Below are 24,918 nucleotides of genomic sequence, written 5' to 3'. Positions count from 1 at the left end.
GTTATGTTAATCAATGCAGAAAAAGCATTTGACATAATTTAACACTCATTCATAATAAAACATCTCAGGGAAATAAGAGTAAAGGGAAATTTCCTTGATTTGGTAAAGAGCATGTATGAAAAACCTACATCCAACATTATACTTAATAGTGAATGATGAAATGCCCTCCCTGTAAGATTAGGAACAAGCCTAATCTTGTCAGCTTTTTCTACTCTTATTCAACATCATGCTAAAAGCTCTAGGCAGTCTCAAAGGCAAGAAAAGGAAATAAAAGCCATACAGATTTAAAAGACAGAAATAAAACTATCCCTCTTTGCAGATTACGTGATTATGTAGAGAATCACAATTAAGGAACCCACAAAAATTCTATAGTAAGTGAGTTCAGTAAGGTTGCAAAATAAACAATCGATATTTGTATGCTTATCTTTTATCTATATACTAGCAATGAACAGTTGGACACTGGAATTTTAAATATTATTTATAGTCACTCAAAAAATAACAGGTAGCAAGCTAAAAAGACATGTATAGGATTTTGTATGCTATAAACTACAAAATGCCAATGAAAGAAAACAGAGAAAGAATAAATGGAGAGACATATACTCTATTTATGAGTTGGAAGATTCAGAATTGATAAAGATGCAGTGCTTCTCAAATGGATATACAGGTTTAATGCAATTCCTGTCAAAGTCTCTGTGAGTTTTTTTGTAGATTAATAGACAAATTCTAAAATATATGTGGAAAGGCAAAGACACTAGAATAGCTAAAGCAATTTTGAAAAAGAAGAATAAAGTCAATGTAATGAGTCACTCAATATCAAGACATTGTATGTAGACCCACAGTATAGGCTCTGTGGTACTGGTGCAGGAATAGACACATAGATCAGTGGGACAGATGTGGAACCCAGAAATAGACCTACAACTGTGCCTAACTGGTTTTTGGCAAAGGTTTGAAAGCAGTTCTTTGGAGGGAAGATAGCTTTTTCAATAAATGGTGCTGGAGCAAGTGGACAGCCAGAGGCATATAACTTAACCTCAACCTAAAATAAACCTCATACCTTATGCAAAAAATTAACTTAAACCATAGAATGAAATGTAAAACATAAAGCGATACAACTTCAGGGGGAAAAAAACCCAGAAGACCTTTGAAATGTTGGGCTAGGCAAAGAGTTCTTAGACTTGACATCAAAAGTGTGATCCCTAGAAAGGAAAAATTGATAAGTGTGACCTTATTAAAATGAAAAATTTGATTTGCAAAACGCCCTGATAAGAAGATGAAAACACAAACTACAGACAAGGAGAAAAGTATTTGCAGACTCCATATCTGAATAAGTGACTAGTACCTAGAATATATAAAAAAAACTCTCAGAACTCAAGTAAAAAAAAAAGTTCACATACAGTTAGAATGTAAGCTAAAGACATGAATAGACATTTCATTAAAAGGATATAGAGATGGAAGATATGCACATGAAAAAATGTTCAACACCATTAGCCTTACAGAAATGCAAATTAAAACTACAATTAGATGTCATTACACATCTATTAAGATGGCTAATGTGAAAAACAGTGACAACACTAAATGATGGTGAAGATGCAGAGAAACTGGGTTACACATACATTGCTGGTGGAAATATAAAATTGTATGGCATTCTAGAAAACGGTTTTTAAAAATCTAAACATGCAACTACCATACGATCCAGCAGTTGCATGCTTGGTTATTTTTCTCAGAGACCTGAACACTTAGGTTCACACAAAGACCTGTATGTGAATGTTTATAGTAAACTTATTCCACACAGCCAAAAACTTTAAATATCTTTCAATGGGTAAACAGGCTGTGGTACATCCATGCCATGCAAAATTACTCAGCAATAAAAAATGATTAATTATGGATATATGCAGCAATCTTGATGAGAGTTATACTGAGTGGAAAATATCTTTCCCAAAGTATTACATAACTGCGCTTCCACTTATGTAACATTCTTGAAATGACAAAATTATAGAAATGGAGAGCAGCTTAATGGTTGCCAGGGATTAAGAAGAGGGTTGGGGGGGATGGTTGGAAGGCAACCAGGTATGACTCTAAAAGGACAACGAGAGGAATCCTTGTGATGATGGGAGTGTTTTGTGTCTTGACTGTATTGACATCAATATTGTACTTGTCACAGTGTGTTATAGTTTTACAAGATGTTACTCTTGATGGTGTCTAGGTAAAGGGCATGTGGAATCTCTCAGTGTTCTTATAATTGCATATGAATCTACAGTTATTTCAAAATAAAAAGTTTGGTTTTAAATCATATATAACCTTCCCTCCCAGTAATGACCATTGTCACTATCTTAGTGTGCAGGAATAGTACAGACTATGAATTCTAGTGTAAGACTCCCTGGGTTTCTGCTATGTATCAGCAGTGTCTTTGGCCAAATTTCTTCACCTCTCTATCCTTAGTGTTCTCATTTGTTAAATGGGGAGTAATAATTTTAATGCTAATAATACTTCTCTCATAATGTTACTGTAAGAGTTAAGTAAATTGTAACATATGTAAGACTTGGAACAGATGCTGGTATTCTGGTCAAATAAATAAGTAGTACTGGTGTATTGGTGGTGGCGGCTGTTACTGTTTTAACCCTTATTTTGTTTTTTTCTTTTAACACAGTTGAGATAACGTGTATACATTTACACATTGTGGCTTTCACTTGACATATTTTTTTTTCTCTTAACAGTTAATAAGATTTGAATCTGAAAATGAAGAGCTTTGGTGATCCCCCCTCCCATATTTACAACCTAAACCTCAAACTTCAAAGAAAAAAATTAGCTTACTGCCTAAATTTTAAAAAGGAAAAAAATTTTTTTTAATTTCTTGTTTTCATGACTGGTTTGTAGTCAAAACTACTGGACTTGGAGTTCTTTGCCCGACCCACTTAGCTGCTTTGAGGGTACTGAGGGCCTCAAGCAGAACTTTGTCTCAGTGTCTTCATCTGCTTTAGGAAGCACAAAGGCTGAATTCTTCCAGCCATTCTCCTGACATTTCTAACATAATTAAAGGGCATAATTCTTGGGAATGTTTCTGTACACTGCCAGATCTTCAAAGCCCCAGTCACTGTCTGTTGAAATACATCATCTAGAGTTGTACTGTACCCTCCAGAAGGTCATTCGGCATCATCTTTAGCTTCTCCAAGCTTTTTCTTGGCCTAGGTTCTATTTATGATAGATAATTTTGGGTTGCCTTCAGTACGTCTAAAGCATAATTTAGGACACTGTGACTAATGATGTGTATTAGTAGTTTTGAGCCACTTGTGTGAATTGAGGTAGTTTCACGCTGTCATGAGAATTCTTATGTATATAATGAGTGAAATAGCAGCTTTCTTTGTGAATTCCAGCATCCAAGATTTAAGTCATAGACAAATTTAAAATAAATTAGAGTCTGCTCTTTGGCAAATGTGAAGACTAAAATAAGTCTTGACAAGGGTAGACAGTACAGGCAAGAGGTGTCATTTGTAGCTTATCTTTCAAAGAATAAAATTGGTATTACATTTTAAGCTTTCAGTAATTGAATGATTATATCTTAGTTAGGTAAAAAGCCTACCTAAGACCCTTCCCATGGTATTTTAATAATTCCAAACTCAGGCTCTCTTCTGGTTTGGGTTTGCAGTTGGAAAGTATCTTTGCTTTTGTTTGGAAACAGATATTCAAGAATGTATAATTCTGTCATTGGGCTTTTTGCTTTTTTTCATTTTCAAACAAATTTCTTGTTTTTGTTTCTGGATTGCAGCCATAACACAAAAACAACATCTTGGTTAGACCCTCGGTGCCTGAACAAGCAGCAAAAGCCTCTGGAAGAGTGTGAAGATGATGGTAAGGGACTGGAAAGGTCTTGGGTTAAGTGAGTTGGGGGCTTGTTCACATATACAAATTTTAAAGAGTTTAGCAAGGTCAGTTGGTTTTTAACGATGAATGTTTAAAAGGTAGTCCAATTTCTAGTAAATGCACCATGGTTTGCAAAAGTAGAAGGAAAGTCAGTAGAATTGTTTCAAAAGAATGATTTATTTACACATAAAGGCAGATCCACACATTAGAATTAGAACTGTAGCACAGTCAGAAACTAATCAAATGAAGATAGATTCTCTGGAACTTGAAGAAGACTTTAAGAAGTCTCTAGAAATATAGAAACCAAAGATGCTGTGGTTACTGTCACCTAGTGACCCCTAACGGTGTGGTATGAAAATCTTAGGAGAAAAACTCAGGAGCATTTCTTGAACTCAGCGTATTTTATAACTGTTATTCCCCAGTCTTGGGAGTAGGAGAAGCAAATCCTGACATGTTTGGGAATCTCTTTGTAACTTAAAGTACACCCAAGATACCTGAAAAGTGTATTCTTTCAAGAAAGAGGCTGAAGTGTCACCTAGAGCCACTCTTCACGTTAATCTCAGAAATGAACTAACTGTAAGAATTTTGGTTGAAAACATTTATTTCAACAAAATAACTTTATTTGGGGTTTCTAATTACTTCTCTAAAAAGGAAGAAAATATATCAAGACAGAGTAAGTGTGTACCTTCTCACTACTGTGAAGTCTATCCAAAGTTCTACCAAAATTACTTTTTGACGTGGACGGAAGAAAAGGGAAATGGTTTGTTTGCTACTCGTTATTCAGTTCTGGTATTTGAATTAGTAGTATAATTACTGAATACATACTTGCTGGAAGATAACCAAACTTTACTAATTTGTCTGATAGTGCAGAATTGTTTGTATAAATGGGGTGTATTTGAAAATGCAAGTCAGTATTTTAAAGTATAATGCTGTTGAAACCTGGTACTCCAAAATTCTTCCATCATACATGGCTTGCAGATTACTTTAAATGAACATGGAATTGTGTGTTCATGTTTAGCTGAGCAACTTCAAGTGGAAATACAAGTTCTTCTGACTTAGGAGGTGTGACCGAGACACTTGCTTTATTTTGATTGCTTGGTTTTATTCCTGAAGGAAGAACAGAACAGGTGTGGTCAGCTCCGTTATTTTGCATGCTTAGGGGATAATGGACTTTCCTGATTATTCAAATGTCCTGTTTAATATATAATACATAGGTGGCCAGTTTTCAAAGATCAGAACATAAAACATTCAACCATAAAACTCACAGAACAAAATTAGTCTTTATTTGAGGGCTGATGATTTTGAAGGCAATTTAAGCACTCTTATTACCATAGGGTCTTCAGTGTCAATATCTGTTATAATTATACTGAGAATGTATGAAAATGCCTGTTAATTTAATTTTATAGATGATAGAAAACTGAGGTAGCTTTTACTGAGAAAATCTGTTAGAGAAGTAAAAGTATTGAGTAGAATTTGTGAATGTTTTTGTTACCAAATCTAGTAATTTTTAATTCTTGGAATTCTTATCATTTATGTTAATGTTATTTCCTTTGGAACAAGTATGTAGTCATACTAAATGCAGTTAATTTAGTAATTATCCCATCAACATTAAAATGCATATTCTATTTCTAGTAGAAATTATATGTATTTCTCTGCATGTACACACAAACAGTATAAATATAAAACCAGATTATGACAAGTATAAGTTTGCATTTTCTGTTGCCAGTTAACACAAAGCTGCTTTGTGTTATTGTTTATATTATGACATAAAGCAGGAAAACATTACTGATCACAACTGTTTCTGTATTTCCTTTGACTCTCTGTAGGTCATATGCACATGGGATGTAACAGTGTAACATTATACTTAATTATTGTAAAGACTTTATATTTTCTGTTTCCTATTTGGAAAAAGTGAGAAACTTTCGTTTGGGATTTTGTTCTTTGATGTATAACTCTTTCGGTCACTGCTATGCGTCTTGTTCAGTTAGAAGCCTTCGACCTTTCCTCTGAGCTCTAGGCCAGTATTTTCATCTGCCTAGTTGATAACGCCAACTGGTTGTCTCAAAGCGACTTCAAACTCTGTCTGATTAAAACTAATGATTTTTGCCCCTAAAATCTGATCCTCTCTAAGTGTTTACTACTCAGTCGAGGGTAAATTCATGCATACTTGAGTCCCCATTGATCTATCACTTTTCTTCACACCCATGTCTAAACCATGAACCAGCTGAATTCACTTGGCTTTCTAAATATCTCTGGAGTCCATTCATTCTTTTCTTCACCGGCTCTACTATTCTAGCTGGGCCACACTCTTCTCCCACATGGACTCTTGCCCACTCTCCTTTTCAACTGCACTTAGAGCAATCTTTTTTGTTTTTCTTTGCTTTTTTTTTTTCTCTTTTATTTTGTTTTTAACAGATAATAATTGTACATGCTTGTGGGGTACTTTGTGACATTTCAATACATGTATACATTGTGTAATAGTCAAATCAGGGTAATAGCATATCCATCACCTCATACATTTATCATGTCTTTGTGGTGAGAACATTCAAAATCCTTTCTTCTAGCTATTTTGAAATATACAATGCAATATTATTAACCGTAGTCACCCTACTGTGCCATAGATCACCAGATCTTTTTCCTCTTATCAAACTGTAAATTTGTACCCATTGACCAATCTCTCCCTGTCCTCACCCCCGACTCCCACCAGCCGCTGGTAGGCACTGTTCTACTCTCACTTCTGTGAGATCAAGTTCTTTAGAATCTACGTGAGTGAGATCATGCAGTGTTTGTCCACGTGCGTCCTTAGCCTGCTTCTCCAAGCCCTGCATGTTCCAGCTCCAGCTTCTTGCCCCTCTTCTCTTGCTCTCTGCTCTTCCTCCCACTCATCTGCATTGAGTTCCTGCCCTGTGACAGATGTGCAGTTCTCTCTTCTTGGATTACTCTTACATTTCATAATTAGTTTTTGAATACCTTCTGTATGTCAAGTGCATTCTAGCCACTTCAGATATTTCAGTCAATGCAACAGACAAAAAGCCCAGCTCTCATAGAGCTTAAATTCTAGTCATTTTTCACCCAAAGTCTTTTTGTTAAATTTTGCATGTTCTTCAGATTACAACTCAGGGACTTTTTTTCATGACTGTGTCCTCAGATATGATTAGGTCATTCTATTATGTATCTTATTCAAGAGAACTTATCACAGTTTTAATTTTAGTTTTATTTATATGAGCTTTGGACTTATCTCCTCTTCTAAAAGGATGGAGATGTGTCTGATTGTGCTCATTTTGGTATCTCTGTCACCTAGCACAGTGACTGGCACATTGTAAGTCTCAATAAATGATTACTGAATAAATGAACAGATGCTTCCAGGGACATCATTATATAACACCCAAATGGGCATTTTGAGTAAGTCGGATTCTCCCATTAAGAAACAGTGCCAGTCAAAACTTACTGCTGGCAATTGGACAGTTTTTAAATCAAGGGTTTACGAGGTGTGTAGGGCCATGTTGGTTACTTAAGTCAATAATTGATTGATTGATTGATTGATTGATTCATTCATTCATTCATTCATATATTTGAGAAACATTTAGTACTTAGCATGTACCAGAAACTACACTAGGTGCTAAGCATACTGTGGTGGTAAAACAGGCTTTGTCCCTATTTTCTCTGTATTCATGGAGCTTACAGTGGAGGGGAAACCAACTGCTCTGTAGCTGAGGAGACTTTATTATGAAATGATTTTTCTGTGCTGTCCTGTGTTCTCAGTAATAGTAAGTGTTTTACTGATAGCAAGAGGAGGTCAGGGATGGAAAGGATTTTGACTTGTTTTGCTCACTGAAATTATTGAGAACATTTCCATTCTAATATTTATGAGCTATTTGACTTAGAAAGCTTATGTACATATAAACACAAAATCAGTAAACTCTGCCTCCCAGTGCTCCTTCAGGGCAGCCTTCAAGCCTCGCTTACTTCATGTACATTGTCATGACTTAATTCATCTTTCCAGCTCCTTTTTGAGTGACATTGAAGTATAACTCATTATCCAATCTGCATTCTCAATTTGATCTCACCTTCCAGTTTTCAAGCAGAGATATTATTTGTAAGTTAAGTAATACTTTAATTGTGAGAGTAATTGCCTTGCTGATTAGAGGATTATTGAAGGATTGAATGGGCTGATATGGAAAGGTCTAACAGCTTTGTTTGCTCCAAATAAGGTCTGTAGTGAGTGACTTCCCACTTCAGAACATTGAAACCACAAAGGTATTTGTCATCTTTTACAACCAATGAAATCCTATTTTGACATGCAAGGAAATGAGCCATATAATTATTTTGCCAATATCAGCTCTTACCATTTTGTGATTTACACTGAGGTCACAAGTTTACTAGCCAAGCCAGTGAAATAAGCCACAATGCAGGTAAGGACAAAAGAAAGTGATATATTTGCTGCTATTTTTCTGAGGGGAGTTTCCTTCTTGGTGCTGGTGTCTGAATTTTTCTTTCTCTCTTTTCTGTCTCATTCCTGCCATTCCTTTGGAGAAGAAGGGGTACACACCGAGGAGCTGGACAGTGAACTAGGTAAATTCTCCCTGCCTGCTGGTGCTGCATGACTTGCCCTGCCTGCGTGGTTTTGTCTCCAGTGAATCGCTTAATTCCTCTGTTTCTTTAGTTTACACTTCTCCAATTATGATTTTCATTCCAGCTTATCCAGGAAAGGTCAGTCTTATGACCTGGGTGTCTCACTGCAGACACCACACAGAGTTGTAATACATGTGTCTACAAAGAAAAAGTCTGCACAAATTGAAATTGAAACAAGAGTTAGCAAATTGGCAATAGGTAGTTCTTGTAAATTGAGGGTTAGGAATAAACTGAAGAGATGCTTGCATATCCTTTGAACTTTCATGTAACCTGTCTGGCCTCATTTCTTTATTTGTTTAGTGTGGATGGTTATTTGGGTAATACAGGAAAGCAAAGCAAAACAAACAAACAAAAACTCACAAGACTAAAGATCATTATAGGAGTAGTTGGAATAAAATAATTCCAACGATTAATTGAATAGTTAAGAAGTCTTAGGACCATGTCATTATTAAGTCACACATCTCATGTTATTGACCTTGTCATTATAGTGAATGGATTGGGAAGCAGTTGTAGTGTTTATATGTGCCCTGAGAGTGTATGTATCAATGTCAATCAAGTCTTGACTACTCTAACTATTATAGTGTAGGAATAATTTACATTAGCAGATAATGCCAAACTCTTTCTTTCTTTGCTGTTGGAATGAATTGAGTTATGTTCCCTGCTATAAATTAAGTGCTTTATATTCAGTTTTGAACAATATTAATATTAGTTTGCATTCCACCTGATGCATCCACTGAGGATAGATAGGAAAGCACAAATTTCAACTAAATTGCAAATGAAAGCCTTGGCTGATTGAAAATTGACCATCGTTATTTTTTTAAGTAGAAGGTTATTTAACATCAGTATGAACAGAACTGTCTTAAGATTATTGAATCTGCCTGGCATTTTTGAGATTGTCTTAAAATCTAAAATATGAATGTTTTAGTCCGTTTTGTGTTGCTATAACAGAAATACCTGAGACTGGGTAATTTATAAGGAAAAGAGGTTTACTTGGCTTATGATTCTGGGACAGCTGCATCTGGCATGGGCCTCAGACTGCTGCTACTCATGGCAGAAAGTGGCAGGCAGCCGGCGGGTACAAGCAGATCACATGGTGAGAGGATGCAAGAGAGAGGAAGCAAGAGAGAAAGAGAGAGGAGGTGCCAGCGTCCTTTAAACAATCAGGTCTCGCGGGAACTAACAGAGTGAGAACTCACTCATTACACTCTTCCCCCAGGAAGAGCATTAATCCATTCATAAGGGATTTGCCCCCATGACTCAATCAGTTTCCAACACTGCCACATTGGGGGTCAAATTTCCACATGAGTTTTGGAGGGGACAACACATCCAAACTCCATCAATGAATGTATTTAATACAGATAATTACTTTCACTCAGTTTTATTTATTTTTGCTACACAGATAATCAATCATGCTTGAATGGAGTTATGACATAATAAAATTTAACTTTGTTTTTCTTAATGTTTGGAACATATCCTGTTGTAATTGATGCATATGCCAACAATGGTCAGTTACTATTGAGGGATCTATTTTTAAAGATGTTTAATAAGTTGTCCTACTGATCATTGTGGTAGGAATGACTTGAGGTTGACCCTATGTAATAAAACACTTTGAAACTAATTCTATCTAAAAGAGAGTATCAATTCAGTGATGTTAGTTAAAGAAGTTAAAAAAGATAGAATAGATTTTCATACACAAAGTGAGTGGCTTAATCGTTTGTTGAACCAATTTCAACTGCTCTTGCTACTTGAATATGTGTGAGTGACCATTCTGCCATTGACGGTGGCCAGTGGAGATAAAACAGCTGTGGATAGGGACACAAACTTATTTGCTTCTATGGAAGTTTGAATGTTGAAATTTTCAGGAAAGCAGTTTCTGTGTTTTTTTCCCCATGTAAGTGTGATATTGAGGGAAATTTTCTTATGCTGTTAAAGACTCTAAAAAAATTAGTTCTAATGGCTGCACAGTGTCCCTTTTTGTAGTCATAGCTATAATTCTGGGAGATGGGTTGGTGCAGTTGTGGAGCTGTTTCTGGCTTCCCCTGCTTACTGGCTTTGTGTCCTTAAGCAAGTTACTTACCTTCTTTTAGCATCCCTTTCCTTATCTGTAAAGAGGGGCTGGAAGAGAAGCTCCCATGGTGCTTGTGAGGAGACTTAATGAGAGCGTATTTTAATATTTGTCCCTGTGATCAGCACATGTTGTTACTATTGCTAGTTTTATTATTTATTAGCTAATTCCCTCTTATTGGACTTTTCAATACATCCTTTTTTTTTTTTTTTTTCCTCAATACATCCTTATGGTACTTTTTTCCTTTAACATGGGACAAGAGCAGCATGTGTTATATGCTATAGAAATGGCCCAAATATGGTGTTGTAGGTTACGTAGAGCTATGACCCTTGGTTTCCGTCTGCACATGTCCACTGTGTAAAGAGCAGCATGTGTACGTGCACATACACACACAACACTGTTTTCTGTTGCGTTCACTCCGGATCCTATTGACAGCTCCCTGCCTATTTTCTTAATAAGAGGGTCCTAATTCCAAACAATAGCAACTGTCAGGTTTTTGGTGAACAATTAGATTCCAGATGTGACAAGGAAACCCTTTCTATAATCTGCCTCTGAGAGGCGTGGGTGGCTGGCTTGAGTATTGGACACAGATCATTTGATTATAGAGTTGTCATTTCTGAACTCTCTTGTTTGAACTGGGTCAGTAGCTCCATTATGCACTTTTGGTTTACAGAATTGATCACATTCTCTGCACACATCTCCCCAGAATCAAAAAGCACCTGCAGAATCTTCTTTTGGAATTACAGAGTATTCGTGTGGCGAAACCCACCAGGGGAGGTAGAGATAATAAAATGACTTCCCCTCCCCACCAAGATGAAGTCACAGTTTTGAAATTTTGAACATGATTTTCAATCTGTACACTGACAAATCTCTTTTGAAAAGAACTTAGAGCATATGATTGCTCAGTATTTGCTTCTGGGGTGACAAAATAGTGCAGCACAAGATTTTCAGATGCAGGAATAGCAAGCATGCAGGCCATATAAATCCTATTATAGGTCCTATTCATGTAGGTACTATTCATTTTGCACTTTCCTGGAACAACTGCCATTTGTTAACACTTCCTGTGTGCCAGGCACGGTGCTAAGTGTTTTACAGGCATCCTCATTTAATCCACAGTTGACCTTTGAGGTAAGCCCAGGAAAAAGATGTGGTTCAGAGATGTTAAGTAACTAGCCAAGGCCACATGGTAAGGAAAAGATAGAGCAATCTGGATCTGAAAATGCCTGAAAATCCACCTGCAATCTCTGTAACAGGTATACAACCTCGGCTGCTCCGGGACAGTGGTTACGCAGAGGAAGGGGAATCTTCAGGAGTTTTCAGAGCGTTTAGTGAAAAAAAATTATAGTATAATCCCTTTCTGGGCTTAAATATTTCCTGCCGTTTTCAGTTTTTTTTAGAACCAAATGGCAAATTCTAGGACAAACATCTTCCTTTTTAAAATCGATGACCCATTTCTATTTTAAGCATTAAGAGACTAATTCCTATTATTAAGTTAATCACCACATTGGAAGTGAGGAATCTATCCTTTCAATTTAAAATGAGTTTTTAACTTGAAAATCTGGAAAACTGCTGGAGTTCGCTAATATGTTCCAGAAGATGTGTTACATTTATAAATGTACAGAAATGCCAATTGACCTCATTTCTCAAGGCTAGAACATTGTTACTGACTAGGCGACAGGACAAAAGTCAGGAGTGGCTTCTTTTCTTGTCCCCACCTCGAACCGCCATCAACGTATGTACCAGGTAGTTCAGTTTTCTACGAAGATGGTGCACTTGTATTTATCGTTGTGTCCCTCGTGCCCAACACACCTTCTGGCAAACAGTAGGCACTCAATAAATGTTTGTCAAGTTAATAATTGAGTGAACTGAATGCTTAACATTTCCCCTATTTTATCTAAAGATAATCAGGCCAAATATTTAAGGTCGCAGATTTTGAAAAGAGGTTCGGTTCAGTTAAACATAATGTGGTCCCCTCATACTTAACCACTCTCCTGCCCCATATAAATGTGTGACTGTGCACCAATTTGCACTTTTTAAATCTTCGATTTCCTAACTCTTTGGAGATGTTTTCCTGGTTCATTTTCATTTAAATGGTAATTTCCAGCTTTGTAAGCGGAAACTATTTCCCAGGCATTTGATTTGCATCAGTCCGCAAGACTTGGTATATAAAAATGCCAAGTTGTATCAACATCTGCAAATTGGACCTGTCTTGCATTTTAGTAGTTTCTGTCTTCTGGAATTCAAAGACTTCTTTAAAACCTAAGTGGTTTTTTTTTTTTTTTTTTTAAATTAGAAGAAAAGGGGGAAAACCTGTCTCTTTGTTTGCAAACAAGTAACATGTGAAGTAAAAACCATGAAATTAATGTCTCTTGATGTGCCGCCAAATCTGAACAAAACATCAACTTTGAGTAATTAGTCTGTGTGTGTTCGTGTGCACGCGCATGCCTCTATCTCAGTTGGGAACTGTTTGTGACATATGTAAGTCCTCTGCCCCAGTGAAACAGTCATTATTTAAAAATTATGACCACATGATTTCTTGAATTAAAAGATTCTATTTCAAAATAAGCCATATTTCAAGTGTTTGTAGTATTCCATTCAAATTGGTTTTAATAGCTACTTCTAGGAATAGTGATTCACTTTGGAGTATGGTATTATACAAGCTTGCCTTAAGTACATGTATCAGGATGGCTTTAAAATTAAGTTGAGTAGTTGCTGCTCTGCCTGAAAGGATTGTTTAATGACACGAAACACAACCTAGTTGCTTCCTTCAGCATGATTATTTTACCAAGTAAAATAATCTGGTACGTTTCCACAAAAGATTCTTCTTGTAACAGAACTCACTATTTACCTAGTTAAAAGTTCCTTTGATATGAAACCTTACGAAGTAAAGTCCAGTAGAGCGTGGTTGAGTTTTCAGAAAGGAACATATGTCTCCTAATGCCACTTTACCACCACATTTAAAGGAATAAAATCTTCCCCTAAAGATACTGAGCAGGCGAGCAGGACCTGCTTTCATAGGTGAAGTGCTGGAGAAGATGGGCTGGTCCAAATATAGCAATTAAGTGATAGGTGCTTGCTATTCAAAAATCCAACTTCATGTGGTTATGTAGCATTTTAATTAGGAACAAGAAGAAATTAAGATGCAGATTTTATTTTATTCCAGGGAGAACATTGAAAATGAAAAGAAACATTAATTTTCATCCATTTTTGCTTGTGTGGTGAGGTAGTTTAGAAACAAAATGAGAAAATTATGAATATTTAAGGTAGGAACCAGGCATTAAAGGCAAGTTTTAACTATATTTCCATTAAAATCTAATTTAATCATTGACTTAAAATAAAGGCAGCTGGGACTACATTTTATTAAGTTTTATCTTCTTCAGTAAAATACTGGTAAATAAAGAATTGCTATTCATGTAGAATAATACAATGATAAAATAAAAGTAATGAATATCTTTTTCACTAGGATACGTGGTTTTAATTGGATTTAAGGCATTTTTATGAGTCTTTCTCTTTTTGCCTGAGTTGTTGATAATCCCCAGGCTCTTCAAGAATATATTCTTCTTGCTCTAAACATTCTTTTATTTTTCAGAACTGCCCGCTGGGTGGGAAAAGATTGAAGACCCTGTCTATGGTATCTACTATGTAGAGTAAGTACCGATTCGCTATCCACGCATTAGTATGTACCCCTCTGTGATAGCGTACGTTTATGCTAAACAGTGCTTCCCATCCTTATAAAGTACAAACTAAATAACAAAAATAACAATATTAATTTTATAATGAAAATACATATGTGTATTTTAATGAATGAGAAAATATTTAGCAAATCTGAAGGTAGTAAATCATGTTGTTAATTTCATGAGAGCAGGATCCCTCTTTTGTTTACCAGCGTATCACCAAGGCCCAACGTAACCCTGGAAATGGCAGGTACTTAATAAGTAGCTGAATGAATGAATGAGAAAAGCAAGGATTCATTAGAACAGATGAATAGGAGTCATTTATCTTTAGGAGGAGTATCTGTTTTGCCAACTTTTTGCCCTGCCCAGGTCTGAATGTCTTAGTAATCACTTATTCAGAAATTCTAAAAGGATCAGACAAATCTCAGTAATTTATGAAACATTGCCAAGACTAAGAAGGACATAAGTTGCAATACTTTGTGTGCCTCTTTGCTTGTCCCTTACCTGAGAAGCATACATGTGGCTTTTGTTTTCCTTTTCTAAAAGTCTCAAATCCTCTTCCTAACATATTTATTGTGTGCCTTATTCCAGTATGAACACACAGTTTGTCCTTTCATCTGAACCATCGATTGATATGAAATAAAATAAAAAAGGAAACCCAAGAGACAGAACATTGGAAAAATATGCTTCATATCATTTCCTCTGAGAAAGATGAGAAATAGCTAACTAAATAGCAAATGCCATATAAACATTGTAAAATCATAATCCCACCTGCTACAATGAAGATAACTGGCATTCTTTCTCTCCCTCATGCTGTTGGTGATGAAAAGTCATTTGTTTAATACCCTGGTGATATGAACATATGATGCAAACATCCTAGGTCATAAAATGCCCAGCATCTTATTATAAAAAATTATGAGTTCAATATAACAAATGTCCTTGGCCAATACTAATACTGCCTCCTCTTTACCTAACAAGAAGGATTGACAATTTGGGACATCAGAGAGGCAAGCTTGGCTGTTTCTCTGATCCTCATGAAATAAATTTCCTTGTGTGCCCCAGAGATCATCTTTGTCACAGATGTACTGTGGGGTTTCAACTATTTGGGGCTTATTTTGCATTGTCCCTCAACTAGTTTGTGCATTAAGAGTGAAAAGGAACAGGCAACAACAGCTTTAATGGATAAAGAGAGTTGGTTTGAGGGATGAGTTGTTATCTTACTACATAGTTCTTTCTCTGTCTTTTCAGATCCACCTGCATTTTAACTGTAGGCTGATTTTTAGAATGAAATTGCCTACAAGAATTAGGAAAGAAACAAGTAGGCCTTTAATGTGAATTAAGGGTAATCAATCTGTCCATTCTATTTGACAAGCCTGCTTGTAAAAAATAAAGCCTGTCTTTAAAAAATTTTAGAGTTCTAAATCACATAATAGGTATGTTCCCAAACTTTTAATGAGATGTTATTTTGATTCTAAATATATACACACACACACACACACACACACACACACACACATATATGAATATTTGTATGCTTGTGTGATATTTGTGTAGTGTGTAAATAATATGTATACATACATATGCATACACACTAAATAAGGCCATGACAAAAAACCATATTGCATGCATTCATATGTATGTATATGTGTGTGTATTTTTGTTTTTGCCATGATCTCATTAGTTCTGTAGCCATCTAAAGGGCCTGGGTCTTTGTCACTTTGAACACATCACATCTGCTTAGGTTAGCTATATTTGGAGTCTCTTTGCCTAAGGCCTATACTTTTAATCCTTCCTCTATGTCTGTTGATCACAGTAGTTGACAGATGTTAGTGGAGTCCTTCTTTTAACTTTATTGTTTGGGCAAATGCTTATGATTCTGTGAGCCTGACTGTAGAAAGTTACACAGCAGTTCTGGCATTGCATGTTACAGACAGTGTCACATATCCACTTTAATCTCATTTTTCAATCATTCCATAGTCTACTCTTGTTGAATTAAACCAACTTCCCCTGTCAGGTGATACCTTGGACATTTGGGGAGAGGCAATGGTTAAAATCCTGGGAATTAGCAGGAGGTGTTCAATATTTTTCTATTGAACAAATTTAGCATTTTTTGCCTTTAAACAGATAATTAGTTATGCAAAGTATTTAGCTTTTATAATCATTTTAGTTTTGACTAACGGGGGAAATTGAGCTGCATCTCTGATAATGAACTTTGTGAGAAATTTTTTATCTGACTTTTATTCCTTTAGTATTCTTGCTGCAAATTTCTTTTGAAGATAATGGTAAAGATTTATTTGAAAATGTCTAAAATGTATATATATTTTATAAATATATTTATATATATTGTAGGGATATCTAGAAAAAAAGTACACACATATATATAACCATAGGTGCACTTTTACTATTTTGTATTTCATTTTTGGAGGTAGTGTACACAGATGATGATGAGCATGATGAGTGTTGTGCTGCTTGCTTTTACAGTATAATAGTTTCAAATGTTTAAGTTACTGTGTACACAATATTCATTATAGGCTAGCATGCTTGTTTTAAAGACTATCATTCTAGTTTATTAAAATCTGAATGTAAGAAAACCTGGCTCTTCAAATATGAATTGAAAAATATTTTAATTCTCAGTACTGAATTATTTCCATTGAACATTTAGGCTTTTAAAAACAAAACAGATATCAAGAAAGCAATAGCTAGAAAATGAAAGGTGCCTTTAAGACAAAAAAGTACAAATACAGCTTTGCAAAAAATTTTTTTAATCAAATAAAAAATTTGTAACTGATTTGAAAAGCACACAGACCTGAGCTTGCATGCCTGTTTGCTGCTTGCTAGCTGTTATGTTAGGTGAATTATTACTTAGCTCAGAAATTTACTTTCCTTATCCATAAAATATGAATAAAAATAGGACTTACCTCCCGGCATTTAGTAAGGGTTTTAAAATGCATGTGAAACTGGTAGCACAATACTTGGTTACATATAAGCTGTCAGTAATCGCGACTTTTCATTTTTATTTCCTCTTCCTAACTGTGCGTTTTGACACGAGGGTCAGCATCTCAGACCACTGCCTTGCTCAGTTTTAATCAAGGGGACTTGGCCGGATTGGCATTTTGATGATGGAATAAAATGTTGAATACTATTGACCTTCCTCCCCAGCCACATCAACAGGAAGACACAATATGAGAACCCAGTTCTAGAAGCCAAAAGGAAGAAGCAGCTTCAGCAGCAGCAGCAGCAGCAGCAGCAGCCACAGCCGCAGCCAGAAGGTTGGCCTCTTCCCTCGGGGACTGTGGGGCAAAGCCTGGGCACTGACACCCCCGTGTGGTCAGAGCTGGCCTCAGTGATCAAGGCATTCTGCCGTGCTGAGGACTTGATGTCCTAGGGAGAGGAATATAGAGCTTCTGCTGGTTTCCTCTGCACCCGCCTAGAGGGCCGAAGCAGGGGTCCCATTCAAAGGCACCCAAATCTCCATTTAATGTAGAAAGAAGCATGATTAGAGAACATTCCAACGCTGAAAGAATTCTCTCGCCTCAGCGGGATCTGCCTCCCAGCTGATGTTTAAATCCAAACCACATTCAGCATTTTTACCCTAAGCAGAGTTACTGGGCACGAAACTAACTTTTAATTTTAGGAGCATTGTGTGTAAGAATCAGAAAGAGCTGGTAATTTTGAGTGCTTTCTAAAAATTACAGATTAACTCATGCTCTTTGTAAAATTACAAATAGTTCTGGAATGCAGAACATTTAATTCTCCCCTGCTCATCCCCATCCCATTCTCAGAGATAAACACTGTATATAAATTTTCTAGGGACTTATAAATATGCATATTCTAACAAAAATCAGATCATAATTTTATATATATATATATAAAATATATATTTTGTGTGTATATGTGAGACCTGTTTTTTCTCACTTTTTATTTGCACATATTTCAAAATTGGTTAATATAAATTTATCTTATAATTTTTAATGGCTGCAAAATGTTCCATTTTATGAATGTCTCCACTTTATTTAGCCATCTATTTATTAATAGATATTTAGGTTTTTCGCAGTTTTTCTTTGTGGTCTTATAAAATAATAGGCTTAATACCCCCTCAATATAATATGTAAATATCAAATATATAAATATGAAGTGTAACACTTCTGTTACTAAAAAATTGAATATAATAAATATAGACCTTAAACTATAGGTTGGCAGACTTTCTGTAAATGGCCAGATAGTAAATATTTTAAGCTTTGCAATTCATACACTGTCACAACTACTCACCTCTGCCATTGTATGAAAACAGCTATAGATAATATATAAATGAATAGGCATAGCTGTGTCCCAGTAAAACTTTATTAATAGGCACTGTAATTTGAACTTGATGTAATTCTCATGCGTCACAAAATATTCTTTTTGCCCACCATTTAAAAATGTAAAAGGCATTGGGCCCCAATTTGGCCAATGGGCCGTAATTTGCCAACTACTGCTCTGGACCAGATAATTTAAAGAGAAAGTGTGTGTGTGTCTGTGCATATTTGCCCATCTAAAAAGTTCTCTTCTCTACCTTAATCTCTTTGGTATTTAAAAAGAACATTTTAAAATTATTTTTCATGAACTGGTGAAACTTGGTAGTGTTAGAAATTACAGTTTGGGGAATGGGAGTGTGCAATCGAATATGTTAACAGAGATAGAAGGTAACTCAGGGATACATCCCAAGGGTCACTAGCTGTGAGTTACTTTGGGGCTTCCTAAGCGAATAGGTCTATAGTTGGGATCAAGGCATATTGGTAATGGGTCTCAATTTGATTTTAGAGATGACACAAGATAACCCCTTAGCAAACTGCTGAAATTCACCTTCGTCCACCTCACCACCCAAGACAAGCAGGCTGCAGCAGCCCAGCCTGTGTCTCAATTGCATTAGAGAATTTTCTCCCTTACAGGGCTGACTTTAGGTGACTCTATACCTTTTCTGATATTTTTTACTTGATCTCACTTTGTACTCTCCAGCCAGAAAACTGGAGTTTTTAATTGGTTATATCACAGTAGTTTTTCCCCAAATGTGTTAGACAAGAGAAAGAGATCTTGATAGAGTGAGGTCAGATACCAATTTCTTTTTAATCTAAGCTATCTGCCCTTGGTTTTATTGGTTTGGTATTATTAAGAAGAAGGTGACTCATGAAGTCAATGAGCCATTTGAAGGAAAAACAGGAAATTGTGTCTTTTTCTTGTAGAATGGACAGAAGATCATTCATCCCTTGTGCCTCCTGTTACTTCAAACCACCCCCCAAGCAATCCGGAGCCGGCCAGAGAAGCTCCACTTCAGGGTAAAGTGTTTTTATAATTACATCATGGTTTTAGCTCAAAAGTCTAAGTTTTTAAAGGTTGTTTTGAAAGCTGAATCTTGTAACTCTCAAGTCATTCCTTTGAGAGTGAGAAATCATAAATAATGAAAGCCGTTCTCAATGTATTGTTAATCAGACTTGTCAAAAAAAAAAATTAGAAACATTTCTGAATAAATTTCTTCAAACACTCTAAAAATAATGACTACTTGTTAAATGATCATTTAAAAACCAGGGTGTCTTAACCTCAGCACTATTGACATTTTTGGCTAGGTCATTCTTTGTTGTGGGGGGCCATCCTGGGCACATTCTTTGTTGTTGGGGAGGGGGGCTGTCCTGTTTAGCAGCATCCCTGTTCTCTGTCCACTGTATGCAGTAGCACACACAGCCTACCTCCCACCCCCTGTTGTGACAACCAAAAATGTCCCCAGACATTGCCCAGTGCCCCTATGGGGCAAAACCATCCCAGAGTTGGGAATCACTGATTTACAGCCTGCAGATATTTTAATACTGTGTTAAAATAAGATAAATTCAAAACTCAGCAGCATTAGATATATCAAGATTATAGTCAACATATTTGCTTTTTGACTGAGATTTTCCTGTACATGTAAATGCTTTGATATTATTATGTTTTAAGTTCTTATCCCCTATTCTTGCCACAGTTTTGGCATTTATGCACGTTTTCAAACGTTTTACTGGGTCTTGCTTATTTATGTTCACCGATAGTGTGAGCCCCCTAGAGACATTCTTTCTTGAAAATTAGAAGCCCCAGAACCTTGCTACATTCAGACCTCATTACTCTTAAATGATATGGAAAGGTTTTTGGTTTTTTTGTTTAATTTTTTTTTTTTAATAAGAAAAATAGAACAAGAATCACGTTTGGTAGAGTTGGGGATGTTTGTGGTACTGACCATTAAAATAACCATAAAATTTATCTTCCTCTCTACATTTTTAAATATATATATAATTGTGTCAGATATAAAAAGATAAGTAGAAGAACTCTTTTCTCTAATTTTGGTTCCTCCATTATAATTTTCATAATATAATTTTTATAAGAAAGAGTTTTTCTGCTAGCTGACATTGTCATGAGATTGGTATTAATATCAGTTTATGTAAAATAATTTCTTCTGGCGTGGATACACTTTTTAAGGTGATAATGGCTTTAATTAAAGATAGAACATAGTAGATAATAACATAAATTAATATCAACGTGACTGTGGCCTCCTCAGTATTTTTTAACTATAAAATTCCTCTGCAGGCTCTTGTCATCCTAACTCCTCCTTTCTCACAGTAAGCTAGCTACACCAGCTCTTTTCAGTTTTTTGAACCTGCAAGTTGTGGACCACTTCCGAGCCTTTCCATAGGCTATTCCCTCTATTTGTGGTTGTCTTTTCCTCCACTCTTTACTTTGCTAACTCCCGCTTATCTCAGGTCTTGCTAGATTCTCCTGCATAATCGTTCTTAACAATCCAGTACTTCTTGTTTATAGACCTGAACAGTTACATTAGTGTTCACTTGTGTTACATTATTTAACAATAGTTTCCTCATGAGACTTTAAATCGCATGGAGGCATGAGGTATGGGTTTGTTGATTTTATTTTATTTTTTCCCACTCTGTGATAACCTCAAACCAGGCATAATTTCTTGATATCTAGTTTCTGCTGAAGTTATTATTGAGTGGAACAGAATACATATACACCCCTCCATCCATCCATCCATCTACCCCTCCATCCATCCACCCACTTATTCATCCATCCATCTACACATACTTATGTGATAGACAACCAGGCTTCCTTAAAGAATTGTGTTAGAGATTAAATAAATTAAAGCTTTAAAGGTTCAGGTTTGGGATGCCAAATGCTTAGTGCACCAGCTAAAAGTCCAGATGGTATTTATCTGTATTAGAAACTTCATCTCAGATTCTTGCTCTTCTTCCTTCTAGACTTTTTTTTTTTTTTTTTTTAGGCCTCTTGGATCTGATAGTAGTCAGGACTCTCACTGCTATCAACTCACTTATTCTTACAACACTTGTACTTTGTAGTCTCCATGTTATCTTCATCTTTCAAGCATCATTATAATTTTTGGAATATAATTGATACCAAAGAAACCAGTTACAGTCCATACCCTTTGACTTCAAGCTGCGATTGCAATAACATTAACTTAGACTTTAGTCTCATTTGTTCTGACTCTGGATTACCTGGCTGCTGGTTACGCGTCTTGATCAGCTATATCTAGTGTTTGGTGTGATATCTGAAGTTGATAGTATTATCAGAAAGAAACTATATAGCTAACTTGGTTAGATCATTTGGTATTAATTTTGCTAAGTTCCCTTCTCAACTAAACTCTCCCCTGCTCAAGAGCACACTTCTGATCCCAGCAAGTGGTAATTTCAGAGACGTGCTCTACAAAACTCTCCAGCTTCACGCTTACGCTTGGAGAGAGATTTTTGCGGCTACCCCCTCACTGTACTTACTCCACCCCTACCACCATCAAAATAATAACTCATTTATTGAGCTTTATTATGTGCCAGGCACCTCCCTAAGCACTTTACTTACATTCTCTGTCACAGTTATTCCTCAGAACTCTTATGTGAGGTAGGTACCATCATTACCTCCATTTACACATGTGACACTCAGGCAGAGAGAGGTTCAGTAACTTGCCGAAGGCCACGCAGCGGGTAAGTAGAAGAGCACAGTTTTGAACACTGATTTTCATTAGGAATAGTTTAACTTCTGTCTAAAACATTTTCATTATTTTGGTTTTTTTCCTGGGATACCTCATTTCTTAGTCTTAAGTCTCCAGTATGGATGCCACTGGTTATGTGTTGCTATTTAAATTTAAACTAATTACAGTTTTTTTTAAAAAAAGGCAAATGTTCAGTTCCTCAGTCCCATTAGCCACGTTCCAAGGGCTCGATAGTTATGTGTAACTCATGGCTGCCATATGTGGCAGTACAGATATGAAGCATTTGCATCATTGCAGAAAGTGCTGTTGGATAGCACTGGTCTGGGGTATTCAAATACTAGTGCCAAGAATAGCACCAGTCTGGCAGGGAAACAGGCACCTAAGGGAAACAGGTTGTGCAAGTGCAGCATTTTGGGTTAAGACCCAGAAGATTATGATTTCAGTGAGTCTAGAGCGGGAACTAGGAAAGAATACATTTTTAAAAGCTACCTGGGTGATTTTCATACATAACCAGGTCTTACAACTGGTGACTAGTCACAGAGGTTAGGACCTCAGAAAATTGCGTATACCACAGGGCTGCAGCAGAGAGCTCCAAATTCCACTGCTTATGGGAAGAAAAGCATTTCTTTCCAAAAGCTAGTACATTAACTAATGACCCATCTATGCATAAAAAGTAATAAAATGTGCATAAATGTGAAACCCTCTGATCTTCCCTTCCTGGTTAAGCATTGGAAAAGGAAGTTAGTCACATAATTTCAAAGCTCTACTCATGTCTGTATTAAATTGAAAACATTCTAAGCACAAATTATGCTAATGGCTTAAAAAAAAAAAATCAGATACACTGCCAGGCACGTTTTCCTGTTTTCTAACTTTGTCTAGAATAAGAGTGAAAAGCTCCAACACCCTAACACTTCTTTCGAGCCTTCTCAAAGACATGTTAAATCTCATTTCTTGGTGCTTTTGTTTATTCATTCACTGAACAAAAATGTTTGGAGCACATAGAATGTACCAGACAGTATTCTAGAAATGGATATACACACACAAATCCTCATGGAGCTTACATTCTAGTGGTTTTATGTGCGTGCACGTGAAGTGCCCCTCATGCATGAGGGTAGGGACAGCAAGACAGAAAACCAAACCAATAAGTAAGATGTGTACTATGTTGGAAGGTGGTAAATGCTAAGGACAGAAATAGAGCAGGAAAGGGGGATCAGGAATGTCGGAGGAGGTGTTGAAGTTTTTAATAAGGTGGTCAGGGATGGTCTCACTGAGAAGGTGACACCTGTAGGTATCTCTGTGTAACTGAAATGTGTTTCTCTTCAAGCTCCCCGAACTCCCTAGGTGGCACTGCCACAGGAGCATAGGTCATTTGTCCCCTTACTTTGGGGGTTATCTCACCTGTATTCAATATTTCATCAGTTGATTGTCTTGGCAGCTGTCTCCCCAGACCTCTTGGTACCCCCCCCCCAGCAACTGGCCTGTATGGGGATCTGAACTCTTGACCTTGGCACTATAATGGGTCAGCCTCCTGGTTCCTGGTGCCTTGGCAGATAACTTTGCATGGCAAATCCTACTCCCTTGTCTTTCTTTAGCCATGGTGACAGGGCTGTAGTTTGCCAAGCTTCCAATAAGCCTTGGGACTGTGCTAGAGAAGAGATTAGTGAGCGGACTTCTGACTACAGGCAATTTAAAAGAGCCTTCTTTTGAAGAGCCAGAAACTTTTAAAATATGCAATTTAAAATTGTATGCATGCCCAGAGACCTTTTAAGACTTTTTAGATATAGCTAAGCAAAAATAATTTCCCTTCCTTGGTGCCAGGCTCCTAGTGCAGGGGTGTGTAGGGACCTCTTTTTCTCCCTTTTTCTATTTTTATTTTTTTGTATAACATTTTTGATAGAAAAGAAATGGGGCAGATGGGGAATCTGTGGCAAGGGCAGGACACAGGAAGTGACATTAGGAGAGATGAAAGAGTTCGCTCAAGGAATTATGCTTACTATTTGAGGTAACCAGAGAAATTCCAGTGAGTTTCTCATTTACAGAGAAATGCCCAACTAATAAACCTAAAAGAAACTTTTTGGTTTGTGCCCAAAATATTATTTGTGAATATATCAGGAAAACTCAGTATAATCTTAGGTAGCATGTTTGACAGTCATTTAGTTATTTATCTATTAATTCATTTTAAATACAATATCTGAATTTTCAGCTGTGTAGCTCTTGTTAGCAAGTAGTTAGTTTAGTTAGGGGTTTTGGGGGGGTTTGTGGTTTTCCTTAAATATCCTAAGCCACGTATCCTAAGCTTTTTTCAAACAATTAATGTTACTGGAGTGCTTTGGCTATGTCAGAAATTGTTAAAAGGTGAAAATACATAGAAAAATCGTTTGAATCTAGGATTTCATTCAAAGTAAAGTTATGACCCTTAATTTTGAAAATAGTGATTCTGCATCTTTGTTAAATTATTCTTTGTGACCATCATATGTTTCCTGATATTATTTGTGTATTTTCAGCATGAGTTTTCTGTTTGAGTTAAAACTAAAATTTTTGCTCAGTTGGTTTTACAAATGGAAGCCAAGCCCAAAGCAGAATATCAGAAGCTGTATTACAAAATAAAAAGTAAAACAAAATAAAAGACAGAAAGCAAGACTTACTCCGTTTTCTGTAAAGCAGCTCATGGCAGCTCA

The 24,918-nt window shown here is 36.3% G+C and overlaps 1 protein-coding gene across 9 annotated transcripts in view; it reads left to right on the top strand.

Moving 5' to 3' along the window:
- The window catches only part of MAGI1 (membrane associated guanylate kinase, WW and PDZ domain containing 1), a 585,689-nt gene that overhangs the window by 491,780 nt on the left and 68,991 nt on the right, over positions 1-24,918 (top strand). For 5 of the 9 annotated variants that reach the window (XM_063113324.1, XM_063113321.1, XM_063113319.1 and 2 more), the window contains exons 6-10: positions 3,764-3,846; positions 8,395-8,430; positions 14,145-14,202; positions 17,389-17,498; positions 19,449-19,541. In XM_063113324.1, the coding sequence (XP_062969394.1) occupies positions 3,764-3,846; positions 8,395-8,430; positions 14,145-14,202; positions 17,389-17,498; positions 19,449-19,541 (380 nt within the window). Of the gene's footprint in view, positions 1-3,763; positions 3,847-8,391; positions 8,431-14,144; positions 14,203-17,388; positions 17,499-19,448; positions 19,542-24,918 lie in introns of all 9 variants that reach the window. The other 4 variants (XM_063113323.1, XM_063113322.1, XM_063113320.1 and 1 more) reach the window with 1 other exon arrangement.

Source organism: Cynocephalus volans, chromosome 11 (genome assembly GCF_027409185.1).
Source record: "Cynocephalus volans isolate mCynVol1 chromosome 11, mCynVol1.pri, whole genome shotgun sequence".
Taxonomy (NCBI): domain Eukaryota; kingdom Metazoa; phylum Chordata; class Mammalia; order Dermoptera; family Cynocephalidae; genus Cynocephalus; species Cynocephalus volans.
This window is presented reverse-complemented; position numbering and strand designations above follow the sequence as displayed.